This window comes from Dioscorea cayenensis, unplaced genomic scaffold (assembly GCF_009730915.1).
Source record: "Dioscorea cayenensis subsp. rotundata cultivar TDr96_F1 unplaced genomic scaffold, TDr96_F1_v2_PseudoChromosome.rev07_lg8_w22 25.fasta BLBR01001640.1, whole genome shotgun sequence".
Taxonomy (NCBI): domain Eukaryota; kingdom Viridiplantae; phylum Streptophyta; class Magnoliopsida; order Dioscoreales; family Dioscoreaceae; genus Dioscorea; species Dioscorea cayenensis.
Window position 1 is genome coordinate 13,920 of NW_024088031.1, and position 15,390 is coordinate 29,309.

Genomic DNA, 15,390 nt, shown 5'->3' on the forward strand with positions numbered 1-15,390 from the left:
TAATTTTTTCATACATCTCTTGGGATGATATAGATTGTGCAATACGAAAACACATATTTTGTGCATTCCACTTTATCAAAGGTGTAAAGGGGTTGTTGTGTGTCTCGACCATCATAACACTTGACATATATCTTGCATCCATAGTCCAACGACGTAGAACATATCTTTGGGGGATCTTTATGACCTCTTTTTTAAAAAATATTTTCAATATGTGGCGACACAACAAACCATCTCTCTCAAATTTCTTACAAGAACATGTAGCAAAAGGTTCCCCATCTTCAGTGCAGTTTTAATAAATACAACCATATGATTACAAATTTCATATTTAACATGGTTACCCCCATCTTGAACCGGTTCGGCAAGCATACTATCGCTTTCTTGCAATTCCACTTGAAAGATATTAAACACAACTCTTGTATACACTTCTCCTGCATGTCTCTCAATCGGATGACTTGTGTGATAGTTAGGAACAGAGTTGAAAGTCTTAAAATCTTCATTTTCTTCAGCATTTCTTCGAGCAAACAAAGCTTTATCATATTGAACAACAAACTCATCCAACGTTGTTTGAGCATTAACAAATCCATCAAAAAATGAGTTGATACTTTCACTGTGTTGTTTAAGTAGTCATTCTAGCTGTGAATATATCTTGCCAATATATAGAAACCCATTTATTTCAAATGTTATGCATCTTGCTCAACCAGTGTTTATCATCAATGTTGTATGTTGCTTTAATTTCACCCCATCTATTCTTAAATGCTTCAATAGATTCACTACGATGCAACTAGTTGTTGTATTCCAGCATAAAGCCTTCTATACTCTTCAAATCTACTAAATCTTCATTGAATTCCTTCCAGTATGCCAAGAGCAAAGACGATGGCTAGAGTTTGGAAAAACATTTGCAATGGCCTTTCCCATGGCCAAATCTTGATCTGTAATAATGGTTTTTGGATATTTCCCTAGCATACATTTTAGCCATGTTTGTAATACCCATAGAAAACTTTCTTCTTTTTCATCGGCAATTAAAGTACAAGCAAATAAAATAGACTGCATATGATGGTTAACTCCAACAAAAGGTGCAAAGGGGAAACCAAAACGATTAGTCTTATAAGTAGTGTCAAAAATGACAACATCTCCAAATTGTGAATAGGTCACTCTAGATCTTCCATCTACCCAAAGGACACACCTAGTCTGACCTAACTCATCAAGCTCCATATCAAAGAAGAAAAAAATCATCGTTGAGTTTTTTTTCCTTGAAAAACTTGACAATAGCCATGCATTCTTGCCCAATGTTGTTCTTCCGAACTCCCCTCAAATGATTAGAACAATGAATCGGGGTAATTAGTGCAGACCCTACATTTGAAAGTGTTTCATTCAATATTCGACTCATTTGGCACTCTACTTTTATGTAATGTCTCCATCAAACTTCTACATGTCTTACTAATATGACGGTGAGACCGTATCTTCAACACCTTAGATGGAGTTCTTAGTAATGAATGGTTATGTGTGTCATCAAAAGTCTTTATGGTCCATAATCCACTTTTCATTTTCGACACTACCACTTGAGCTTGGCAATTTGTCCTTGTATCTCTATGTTTTTTTAATAGTTTTTCCTAGTTGTCTTTTGTTTGTCATACATTTAGCTCCTTCTTTATCACAAACCAAGTGTCGACATGTAATTAAATGAGAATGAGATGAACGATATACGTGGCCCCTCCTTACCCCAAAACCTCTAGACTTTGCATAATCCAAGTAATATCGATATGCTTCATCCTCATCCTCAAACTCCATGCCAACAAATAGGATTCTTACCTCCCGTTCATCTTGAAGTTGTGGACTCATTGCTATTTCTTGATCTTCTTGTGTAGTCAATTCATGTCTATCTTCATGTTGCTGGCTATCAATCTCGTGTCACACGACCGTCTTCTTCATTTAACCCGCATAACCCGAGCTCATTTATGTCAATTTCAATATCATCAAATATTGAACTATCATCATTGCATATTCCATTTGTGATATCTTCCATGATATCCTATGAAAAAACTACAAACCAATTAGAATATGTCAAAACATATATGAGAAAAATATTGATTTCTGAAATTGGAACAAAGGCTATATAAATGAATTAAATCTAACACGCTTTGAATGGAAATCAAAATTCTAGAGAAAAATGTAAAACACATAGAAGGGTAGTGTACTTGATTTATTTGTTTTATGGCATGCAATGCGTGTTATCAAGTGATTTAATATATCAAGGTAAAGTTTTGTAGAACACCAAAGTTGAAATTAACTTTGATTTTCTATGAATGGATAACATTAACTAAAGTTTCAGGTTATCTATGAATGGTTGTTGTTTTATATAAGTGGTTAAATTTTGAAATCATGCAAATGCTTGACTCTCCGTAATTGTGCAGTAATCTACGACAAGGTATGGCAATCATTGGGTTTATGGTCGTGTTTATCTGATACGAAGAACTTAAACAAAGAATATGATATAAGAATCTGAGCGCTCTATTCTTTTCTTTGATCTACAGACAGACACTACCATTTGAACATGCATTCCATGCCATAAAACAAATAAATCAAGATTCCATTTTTAACACAAGGGAAGAATGCAAGATACCTTCGAGATGGGCCATTGATGTGCGATGCAAACCGGGCATAGAGGGCTTGCAAACGCCTGGATCACGATGGAGATCGGACAACAGCCGACCTTGCAAATGATGGAGACCGGGATACCTGAGAGACGCGCAGTTGATGTGCGACGAAAACTGGTGTTAGAGGGCTTGCGAACATCTGGAGTGCGATGGAGACCAGGAGAGGCCGGCGTTGTGAAAGATGGAGACCGGCAATGCAAGATGTCCTTTTCCCCTTTTTTTTCTCTCTCACAATAGCCAACATTTGGTTTTGATTCTTTTTTTATTCCCAACAACACATAGCTGTTAGATTGTGATCTAACGGTTGTGTGAGGACGTCCCTAGAATTCAATTCTAGAAACGTCCATAGAAGATGAATTCCCATATATATATATATATATATTCAAATTGATCCATTCGATTTAAAAATAAAATAAAATAAAGAGAGAGGAGGGGCAATATAGAGACATAGTCATAATTTTTTTTGAGATCAAGTAAAAAGTCAATAGTTTAAACAATAAATTTTCATAAATATTTTTTCAATATATGTGTGTGTATGTATTTTATATGTTATATCCTTGTTTATAAAAATCAAGGGTCAAACAATAATTTTCACAAATACTTTCTAAAAATATAATTTTTATACTATATAAACTAATTTGTAAAATATCAAGCCCAAATAATAAATTTTATAAATATTTTTCTTAAAAATATACATTTTAAAATATTAGTATTAATTTGTGAAAAGGTGAAATTTTTAAAAAAAAATTAAAATTTAAAAGGAATTAAAAATTACAAGGAGAGAGAGAGAGGAGTAAAAGAGGAAGGGTTTCATGCTGGCAGAAAGAGATTTGAAAACGTTTCTAAAAAAGTTAAAAATATAAAAAAAGTTGTTTTCAGTTTTTTTTAAAACATGATGATTGTTGCCAAAACTTTTAAAAACAAAAACAAGGTGTCAAACATGTTTTCTAAGTATTGTTTCCAAAACATGAAATTAAAAACAAAAAATAGGAATTGACAACAATGCTAAACGACTCCTAAAATACTTTATTTGTATTTCAAATTATATGTCTATATGATATATTACCTTACAATCATCAAAAATGTAAAAAAAAAAAAACTCAGAGCAAGGGAATTTACATTAGGTATAATACCTGAATTAGTCCCTCTTTTTCTCTCTCTTCCCTTTTGGTCCCTCTACTTAGAAATGCTCCCAACTAGTCCCTCTACTCTTGAAAATTGGCCCATTTAGTCCCTCTACTCTTAGTCTTTTCCCAACTAGCCCCTCTACTCTTGAAAATACAAGGATTAGTTGAGTCATTTTCAATCATAGAGGGATTAAGTGGGCCCATTTTCAAGAGTAAAAGGGACTTGTTGAGAGCATTTCTGAGTAGAGGGACTAAAAGAGAAGAGAGAGAAAAGTAGAGGGACCAATTTGGGTATTATACCACAATATTAAAATAGATGTACAATATGCTCTTAGAGTGTTTCAAGGAACAAATTTAATTTTTTTTACTACATTTAAGTTTTTGTTTATATTAATTATGATATTAGTAATTGTAAAAAAATTAATTATCCAAAATATCTTTCAAAACTAAGGTTACCAATAGTTTCCATTCTATGAGCTTTTTTTTTAATTGTAAAAGTTATTTAATCATATTGTTTTTCCGTTGGATTCTATATACGGAGCCAGGTAGTTTGCCTAGCATATATAGAACCACATGTATTTCAATATATATGTTTGCTTAACACTAAAGTCAATAACAAATAATTTTATTAAAACACAATTATCATATTGAATGTTTAAAAAATATAGTTGGGATGGCAATGAGGGGGGAGGGTATATCTTGCCCCGCGCCCGCCCAGCCCCTCTTTTACAAGAGTTGAGATAAAAAAAATCGCTATTTTTTATACATTAATACATAATTATCATAATTATATGAATATAATTTTATTTACTATGATTTATAAATTGAGAAATTTTAAAATTATATGTATATATTAATATATAGGAGTATATATGCAAATTTTTAGCAGGGCTGGGCAAGGTAAAAACAGACTCGTCCCGCCTCTTTTGGGGCGGATCTGGTCAGAAACCACAAATAGGTTCAATTTTTGCCATCCCTAAAATATAGTGATTAAAATGAATGTTATTTATTGAATATAAAAAAGATGTTCGTAAACTTTACCATACGAGTGAGGGGGCTAACTCGCCCCTTATTCTTCACATTTGTGTTGATGAGAGGGTGGGTGAGTGAGGTTCCTCAGACAAAAGTGACCTTGCCTTTCAAATTTCGGTACGCAAAATCTAGGGATTAGTTTAAGGCAAACAAAAGTAGTTTTGAGCTTTTGTTAAAATTTAATAAATAAAGATAAAAAAATAAAAATAAAAAACAATAGGTTGGACTACCAATGTGATTTACAGATGGTAATGAATTTATTTTTCATATGAAAAGTCGAAGTTAGATTCCCCTAAAGCAAAGTTCAGTATTTAGAAGGGAAAAATAGTAATATGTTGGTTTAATTATTGTACAGGTTTATGTAATTATGTACTTTCTACCTTTTTAGTCCTTGCAATATTTTTAGGTAAAATTAAGTCCTCATATTTAGTCGAGTTGGGTCATTCTAGTCCGTAGTGTAGATGGGTAAGTGTAAATTGCAATGACTTATTGTACCTAAAAATATTGCAGTGGACTAGAACGATCCAACTCGACCAAATATGAGGACTTAATTGTACCTGAAAATATTAGAAAGACTAAAAAGGCAGAAAGTACACAATTATAGATATTTGTATGGCAATTAAACCTAATATGTTGTAAGATTGTGTTTGGTACATGTAAAAATACCCAACTTTCTCGGGAATCACTTTACCATATGGTTGTGTTTGGTACATGGCAAACTACCCAACTTTCCCTATCAAGTAACACAAGAGAATCACTTTACTATGTTTGGTGTATATATATATATATATATTGCCGGAAAGTAGCTTTACCATGGGAGAGAAATTCCATCAAAAAGAGGGAAAGTGATTCCCTCACAAAATGATGGAAAAGTTGGATTCTAATGGGAAAGGAAAGTTAGCCAATTTAATTTTACCAAAATACCCTCAAACTATTTCAAAATTACTTTTAACCCTTTAGGTTTTCTCAAACACATAAATATTTAAATAATAAATATTTAAATATTTCATATTATAAAAATCTTTAATATTTTTTTTAAAATATATTATTTTAAAACATTTTATTAAAAAAATATTATTTATTTAAAACATATTATTATTATTTAATATTTCAAACATTTGGTACATTTAAGTAAATTATTATTTTAATATTATTATTTATTATTTTAATATCCAAAACATTTTATTATTATTTATTATTTAAAATTATTTTATATAATTATTTAATATTAAAAATATTTTATACATTTAAAAATATTTTATCCATGGGCTACTAAATGCTAACCCGGGGTTGGGGTTATCAACCCGAGGCTAGGGTTGCTAACCCTGGAGCCAGGGTTAGCATCACTATAAAATAAAAATTGAACCACTTATTATAGAGTTTTTTCACTTACTAAGCCAACTATCCACATATTATATTAAGTTTTCACTTAATATATCATGTTTCTACTTTTTTTTTTATAGTAAACCCCTTATTATAAAGTTTTTTCACTTACTAAACTAGCTATTCACATATTATATTAAATTTTCACTTAATATAACATGTTTCTACTTATTATTATTTTTGTTATAATAAACCACTTATTATAGACCTTTTTCATTTACGAAACTAGCTATCCACGAATTATATTAAACTTGTTAATGTATAAACAAGGTTAATTTATTATTATTTTGATATTAAAAATTAATTGACAACTTGTTGACATGTATAATAACGCAAAACCTTTTCTATCATTATTTAAAACATTTGTTATTATTATTATTATTATTATTATTATTATTATTATTATTTAATATTTTAAACATTTTATTATTTTTTTGAAAATATTATTTATTATTTTAATATCCAAAACATAATATTATTTATTATTTAGAAATGTTTTATTTAAATATTTAATATTAAATATATTTATACATTTAAAAACATATTATTAATATTTTAATATTAAAATTGATTAACAAATCATGGATAAATAAAAGGTAAACAACCCAAATGGTCACTAAACTATGCGTCAATTCCTATTTTGGTCACTGAAGTAAAAAAAAAAAAATTCTATTCGAGTCACTCAACTTATTAAATCATTCTAATCAAGTCACTCATGCAGATGATGTTAACGGAAGGCTAAGCTGGCTTACCACCTCACCATTGGCCTCGCCCTGTCAGCAACACCCGCACACTGTTCATCCTCACCATTCCCCTCTTACATCCAAACAACTCCTTCATTTCCTTCCAAACTCCTCTCTTTCTCTTCTTCTCTATCTTCTCCAGGGGCGGAACCAGGACTTATTCATAGGGGGGCTGAGGGTAAAATGTAAAAAAAAAACTATTTCAGTCAACATAACAAACATAAAACATTTATCTACGCACGTTCGAGCTAGAACTGTCATCTGTGCGACACATGCTACTCAGAGGAGGTAACTGAATACGACGAGTTTGCATTTTTCGAAAATATTGTAGAATCGCCTCATTGTCAATAGTTGCAAAAACCTCTTTCTCAATATAGACAATCATGCATTTTGCTATATAGATTTAACACTAAACATATATATATATATATACACATTATGAATTATGATACATATTAATATTTGATATTTTCAACATTTTAACTCATTAAGGCATTTAATCGAACACATTGTAGACATATTTATAAAAATGGGTAAATTCAATTAATAAAATTTTTATAATTTTTTAAATTTATTTAAATGTTAATTTATATTTTAGTTTATAAAAATTAAGTGTCAAACAATAATTTTTAAAAAATTCTACTAATAATATAATTTTATATATTATATAAATTAATTGGTTTTTTAAAGTAATTTATAACATATGCATAGATTAAATAATAATTTTTTGTAAATATTTTTAAAAATATTTTTATATTTTAGACTATAGCTATTAATTTGTAAAAAAATGATTTGTTTTTAAATAAAAATAAAAATCTAAAAAAATATTTACAAAAAATAAAAAAAATCTATGAAGATATAGTGATAAAGAGAGATATTTAAAAAATAAAAAAAACTATGAAGAATTAAAGATAGAGATAGAGATTTTAAAAAATAAAAATAAATAAATCTATGAATATATATATATATAGAGAGAGAGAGAGAGAGAGAAGTATAAGGGAGAGGGGGGGCCGGCCGGCGAGGCGGCGATAGGGGTCCGGGCTGCTGGCCGAGGAGGTCCGTGTTGAGGATAGTGATCAAACAGGATGCTGTGAAGAACAAAAGCAGAGGGCTAATACAATTGGTGTGGAAGCCACAAGCTATAGGATTGAATGAACCCGTGAACACTCTCCCAGATGGAATTGACATCAACATGATGTTATCTTATTGTTTTGTATCACTTTATTTATGCGTTCACTGTGTGTTTGTATTATGTATTTAGAGGTTGTGTTTGTTGTATGAACCTCACTACCTCTCTGGCATGCATATCAAATGTTTGTTTAAATTCCTCAGTGATCAATGGAAAGAGTATGAGATGTTTTCTGAGTTATATCTCATCTAAATTACTTCTTCTCCTAATCAAGTTTATTTTATATACATTTTTCAGATTAATTGTATGAATACAAACTGTGAGTGAGCTACTACAAAGTTTGATTGATCCTAACAATCCGGAGGAGGGGCTGCTGGCCGGGCCAAGGGGGGGCTGATTTTGTATTTTTCGGCCAATTAAAGAACATCTCCGGTGCCGAGGGATGACTGAAGCCCCTGCTAGCCCCCCCTTGGTTCCATCCCTAATCTTCTCAATTTCCTTCTTCATCTCTTCAACCTTCATTTCCTCCTCCCCCATTATCATCACCTTCTTCTTCCTCTCCTTCTCACTACTTCTCAGCTCATCTCTATTAATAAGCACCTTCTTTATCCTCATCTGTCCAATAAACAACACTTTAAGCTACAAACCTCATTGGCAACCTCTCATTTTGTGTAGCATGCACACAAGTCTCTTCAGGCATTCTCTTGCAACTCAACACTCTACAAATTTCCTCCCCCTCCCTCTCTCAAATCACTATGAGCATCCAAGTATATATTTATCACTCTATAAACTCCATCATAACACCTCTCCAAAGGATCCATCAACACTCTCATTCTATCCATAAACCCCACAAACTCATCTTTCCCCAAACTACCTCTCTTGTCATCTCTCCTGCATACTCCTCCATGATATTAATCACAACCTCTGCTTCTTTTGCATTTGATTTAGTTTCACTACTTGCAATGAAGTAACCAAGTATTCTCTTCATGCACTTGATGTCATGGGTTAAAAGATCTTCAATGGAGATTTCAGTGAGCTGCATGGCTATCATGGACTCAACCCCATGAATGCATGCCTTATTTGCATGCACGTCAATGGCGGCATGTAGAATTTGCAGGTGCATGCATTAATGCTCTCTTGTTTGATATTAACCCCACAATTGATTCAATGATCTTCTTTTTTTTTTACTTCTTTCATAAATTGAGCTTGTTTCTTGACATGCTTTGTTGGCATACCAAAAAAGACATTGACCAATATGATCAGGTAGGATGTCAGAAAGTGATAAGTGATTGTAAGCTTAAAGAGAAGGAGAGATAAGCTTGTGATGTCTTCATTAGAGGAAGACGAGGAGGAGGAGAAGAGTCTCTGGCATGCCGAAGGCTTGGTATCGAGAGGAGAAGGTGGATCGAGAAGGCTAGGATCAGCGAAGGCCTTGCCGGAGATGGAATTAAGGCAGGCATCAATGAGGCCAAGTTGTTTGTACATGGGAGATAAGTGGTTAAGTGCTATCAGATGAGATGTTGCCAATGAGGTTTGTAACTTAAGTGTTGTTTTTTGGGCAAATGAGGATAAGGAAGGTGCTTACTAATGGAGATGAGCTGAGAAATAGTGAGAAGGAGAGGAAGAAGAAGGTGATGATAATGGGGGAGGAGGAGATGAAGAAAGAGATGGAGAAGATAGAAAGGAGTTTGGAAATAAATGAAGGAGTTGTTTGGATGTAAAAGGGGAATTGTGAGGATGAACAATGTGCAGGTGTTGCTAACTGGGCGAGGCCAATAGTGAGGTGGTAAGCCAGCTCAGCCTTCTGTTAACTTCGTCTGCATGAGTGACTTGATTGGAAGGATTTAATAAGTTTAGTGACTCGAATAGATTTTTTTTTTTTACTTCAGTGACCAAAATAGAAATTGACACATAGTTTAGTGACCATTTGGGTCATTTACCCTAAATAAAATAACATAAAGGCATTTCTATCATTATGCCAATAGATTCTCAAGAATATCTTGTAATACCAAACACATAAATATTACTTTCCCATCAATTTTATCAAATTTCTAATGCATACCAAAGAAAAGAATGTTATTTTCCGATCAATTACTTTCCAGGTAAGTTTCACTGGCCACAAATGCATTTTTTGTAACATTGTAGCCACAAAACTATTATCTGGTCGCACTGATGGCCACAAATGTTTTTTTTTTTAACGTTTTGGCCACAAATGTTTCATCATTATAACGCTGTGGCCACAAAGGCTTCCTACGTGGATCATATATTTTATGGTCACGTCATCAGCTTCGCCGGAAATAGCCTCCAAACATACCAATGTGGCCATCAGTGTAATCGGAGAATAGTTTTGTGGTCACAACGTTAAAAAAAATATTTATGGCCATAGCGTTATAATGATGAAACATTTATGGTCACCAGTAAAACTTACCCATTACTTTCCCATTAATCAAATTCCATTGAAATATAGTAACGTTTTTTCTCTAAATCGGTAAGTGAGTTTCTAAAATATATGTCTATATATAGGTTTTAATTTTGGTTCAATTGTCGTACATGTCCTTATAATTGTGTACTTTTTACTTTTTTAGTCCTTTTAATATTTTTGAGTACAATTAAGTCCTCATATTTAGTTGAGTTGGGTCGTTCTAGTCTACGGTAATATTTTTAAGTACAATTAAGTCCTTGCAATTTACACTTGCCCATCTAAACAGCGAACTAGAATGACCAAATTCGATTAAATATAATGACTTAATTGTACTAAAAAATATTACAATGATTAAAAGGGCAAAAAGTACACAATTACAGAACCTATATAATAATTAAACCTTTAATTTTCTTCATATTACAAAAAAGGGAAAAACGGTAAACGAAACCGTCCCCATTTTCTTTCCGAGCACTCCAAAGCCTCGAAATTCCTCTCCGTCTTCTTCGCCGATGCGGCGATGAACGGGGCAGTGACCTCCCCGCCGGAGCTCTTCTACACCCATTGCGGCCATCGTGAATTTGGTGCCAACCCCTCCCTCTGCCTTTCCTCCTCCCTCTTTCGCCGTGGCCGCCGCCCAGACACTCGCCGCCGTCCCCCAGACCGTGACTTCGAGCTCTCTATTTCCATCGCTGAATTCTCATCACGCGCCTTCTCCTCCCTGAATCGCATACTACGCACCTCCGAGTTCCGCTTGCGCCGCGTCCTCTCGTCCGGCGCTGATGCTTATAACGACCTCCGCACCTCCGTCCGCGTTGATCGAGGGAACCGCATCGTTTTCTCGTGCCGTAGATCATCGCTCGACTTTGTCGCTAGCCTGCTTCTATGGAGTTTCGTAACGGTCCTGGCGGCTAGGGTTTTGGTGTGGCTGTGGCGGCAATTACGGTTTCGAGGGTTTGGGAATTGGTTGGTAGTGAGGAGGGATCGGAGTCTTGGTGGCAGAGAGGTTGTGGTTGGGAGGAGGAGGGTCAGCGTTCCAGTGAATCCTCTATCGCCGTCAGCTACAAGAGCTGAATTGAAAATCAAAGAAAGATATCAAAAGAATCGTTTGGCGAAGCGGGACAAGCTGCCGCATTGGTGGCCGGAGCCAATCACTTCGCAGGTTGCTTCTGATAGGAAGGAGGAGCTCCAGAGAGAAGCTAATAGATTGGTTCGAGGTGAGCTACCTAAATTTTATTGAGATTATTTAAGCAAAAAAGATGAGGAAAAAATCTAATTTTGGAAAAAATAAATTTCGGTTTATTGATCTTATTTTCTTCTCTTTTGTAGGTAAAATTTTCCCCTTTTATATTCCAAATGGCTTCATGAATGTATTATTTGTGCTTCTTAATCTCCTTCAGATTGTTATATATTTACTTGATTGCCAGCAATTATGGATAGCAGGATGAACGGAATGGATTATAAAGAGGATGATATAATTCAAGTTAGTGGCTCTGTGATCTGTATGAATTTTTTTTATTGTTTTTATCATCATTCATCAACTATTTTTTTAGGATGGACTATTTCTGAAAACCAAGTTAACATTTTCACCACTAGAGCATTATTCAGATAGATGCATCATTTGCTTTTTGATGTATGTTAGTATAGGCAGTTGCGATTTTATACTGCTTGAAAGATTGAATAAATTGCTTAGTTCAGGATAATTTCAGATTTCAGGTTGGAGTTTTTGGTCATTCTTCTTCAACTTGCCTGTTATAGTGGATTGCATTTAGTTGTTCTAGGTTACTATTGTATGAGTGGTTGCCAAGGATTGAAATTTGTTAGGTTATAACAGCTAGTTTAAATCATATGTGATTATGAATCTGACTCATCTACTACATTTGGCACCCCATAATGAAGGATGCCCAGTCTTCAAGTCATGAGTTTCTAAGGTGATACCATGCACTATTTTGTATAGGAATGATTTCATGACCTTCTGCTAATCTCTTTTCTTGATTTCTGTCTGGCTTATTCTTAAACTAATAAATAATGGCTTTACCCTTGTGAGAGCAGCTTCGCCAGATTTGCAGGATTTCTGGTGCGAATGTCTTTTTTGAAACTACCAATGTGCGTGATTCATTCTATCGAGCTGCTGTGGTTCTTGTTATCAATAATTGCATCAGGTTTATCTCAGTCCATTTCTTTAAGAGCGTCTTTTATGATCTTGCCCTCTATTTTGTTTTGTATTTTGATATTTTCTTCTTTTTGTAAGTAATTTAGAATAAGACAGCCCGATGCCACTCCTCAAATTGATGGTGAGGATGCCAGGCGATTTATTTCTGGGCTTGGTGGTAACATTGGGCTTGATAATGTTCATGCTGCTAGACTTGTTCGTGCAGCTGTTGCGGCTCACACACGTTCATGGATTTTGCAATGTTGGGTAGGATTTTCTGTAGTTGTTTCTATATATTCACTAGATTGATTAGGTATTCCTGATCGATGATTTGAGCTTCTCTTCCCTATTCAGGCATTTGAAGTTCAAGGAAAACGATCTGAAGCAAAGGAGGAAATATCAAAGATATGTCAAATCCATCGAATTTTCCCTTTTGAAGAAAATTCTGTATGTATTTCTACTGGTTAATTGAGAGCTTGTGTTTTGTGCTATTTATAAATGGCATAAATTACTAATTTTGAGTGAATACTTGATATACAAAGGGAGCTATATATATTTGTGGCAGTATATTAGATTGAGTAAATTACTTTGCTAGTCATAAGACATATTGAACCAATTATAAGTTTATCTGTTACTTAGTTCATATACATGCATTATCTCTTCCGAAAAGGCTTAAAGAGGGAGAAATTTGATTTGCTTAAAGCATGAAATTTAAGTATATAGCTTTAGATTATTAACATTGTTAAAAGCTCAAAGGCTCGGCTCAGTAAACAAGCGATTCCCGAGCTTAAGCTCGTAAGGTAAACGAGCCGAGTTTGAACACCACCATGCTCGGCTCATTAAGGCTTGTGAACAACTCATTTATAGTATCATTAAAGCTTGTTTAAAAGTAAGAATTATTTATGAGAATCATAAGTAGAATTGTTTATTACTAATAAGCTCATTTATATAAAACATTTATAGAACTGTTTATAGCAATATTAACATAGTTGTTTATGGGATTATTAATAATAATGTGTTATAAAAATATTACATGTCGTTTTGGTATAAGTTTAAGCAAAATATAACATTAATTTATAATTTTTATTATAAGAAGGTTTAAGATTATCTTAAAAACAAGACATTTTTCAATAATAATAATAATAATGTATTATTTATGAAAACAATGACCAAGCTTTATCAAGCTAATGAGCCGAGCTTGAGCTTTAAAATTTTATGAAACTTGAAGTAGGGTCGAGCTCGGCTCAAGCTCAGTTGAAGTAAACTCGAGCTCGGCTCGGGCTTGGTTAAAGTACGCTCAAGCTTGGTCTGAGCTCAGTTAAACTAGTGACAAGCCAAGCTTGAACATGGCCAAGCTCAGCTTGGCTCGTTTCGTTTATAGCCCTATGTGCTCTAGCTTGTAACAAACTTTTGAAACTTTATAAACTATATATTATATTATTCTGTACTCTACATGTCAGATTTACATGTCCATAATTAGCAGGGGGATCTATTTTTTAGCATATGTGCATGCCTGTGTATGTCTAGGGTCTTCTAGCTGTTGCTGTTATATACAAAACAAAGAATCTCTTTAATTGCATTAATTTGATGCTGGATGATCATAACATCTCTCCTGAGTAACTTTTGAGTTTGCATCACTTGACATGGAGGCTCGCTCACATATATGGTCTTGTTGTTTCTAGCCTGAAATGGAGATGGTGGCAAGTGGCCTCAAGAAAAATTTAAGAATAGATCAAAGGAAACATTTGCTAAATCTGTTTGTTGAAGTTTGTGGTGCTGAAGGTCAGAAAATTGCAGCAGAAGCTCTTGATATGGTGAGCAAACTTCTTCAAACTGAGTTCTAAATGCTTCTTTACTAAAATTCATGAGGAAGAATTTGTTCAGATGGTGATTTTTTTTTTAAAAATAGTTTGTCTAGTATTTTGGTGAGCAGCTTCATATCAAAAGTGAAACTTGTTATAATTTGTCTTACTAATTTTAGGTGCCAATTTATGTGCAGTTTATTTATTTATTTATTTTTTTGTAAATGGGAAGTTCTTAAACATGAATGTTTATTCTGCAGATGCATCTAAATGGATCTGAAGGGGATGTTGTGAGGTATCACCCTGAGTTGTGATATTAATACTGCAATTGGCTTTTCATCTGCCTTATTTGTTGTCTAATTACGTGTGAAAAACTAATTTGTTTGGATTACTTGCTGGATGTTAAACCAAACGTTGGATGGCATTAGTTATTTATTTATTTATTTTAAATCTATAAGGGCTTCAAGGTTTCTAATGAACTCACTTTTATATACCTTCAAATTGATTGATATTTGCTCATACTTGTTTAATATCTTTTGTCTTCTTGGTGCTTGTCTGTTCATATGCATATTAAAGGTTACTTTCTTTCTGTCTTGTCTTTCTTTTTTGTGGCTTGAATTATCTATTAAAAGAAAATGGAAACTTTTAGATTATTTGCTTACATTGCCATGCTCTTTTGCTTGGTTGAAATAGAAATGCACATGTTGGAAACTTTCATGTTTAAGAGTTTAGTGGTGTAAGTGAATTTACAGATATATCCTTGCGTGTTATTTGTAAAATAAATTTTGGAGGAAGAATTTTGAAGATTACGATTATAAAGTTGAAGAATATGTTAGATTTTAAACATGGACATTTTCTTGATTGCCATGGTTCTTAATTCAGTTTTGGTGATGATTAATCATCATTAAAATACTAAATTATATGGCTAATGGTTGCAGGATAGGCTATT

The 15,390-nt window shown here is 33.3% G+C and overlaps 1 protein-coding gene across 1 annotated transcript; it reads left to right on the forward strand.

The window, feature by feature from the left end:
• Positions 1–10,924: 10,924 nt before the first annotated feature.
• On the forward strand, positions 10,925–14,895 carry LOC120256784. The gene is made up of 7 exons (XM_039264452.1): positions 10,925–11,704; positions 11,915–11,970; positions 12,540–12,649; positions 12,747–12,906; positions 12,994–13,086; positions 14,322–14,453; positions 14,702–14,895. The coding sequence occupies exons 1-7, from the start codon at positions 11,008–11,010 to the stop codon at positions 14,753–14,755; spliced, it is 1,302 nt and encodes a 433-aa protein (XP_039120386.1). The 5' UTR covers positions 10,925–11,007; the 3' UTR covers positions 14,756–14,895.
• The last annotated feature ends 495 nt before the right edge of the window (positions 14,896–15,390 follow it).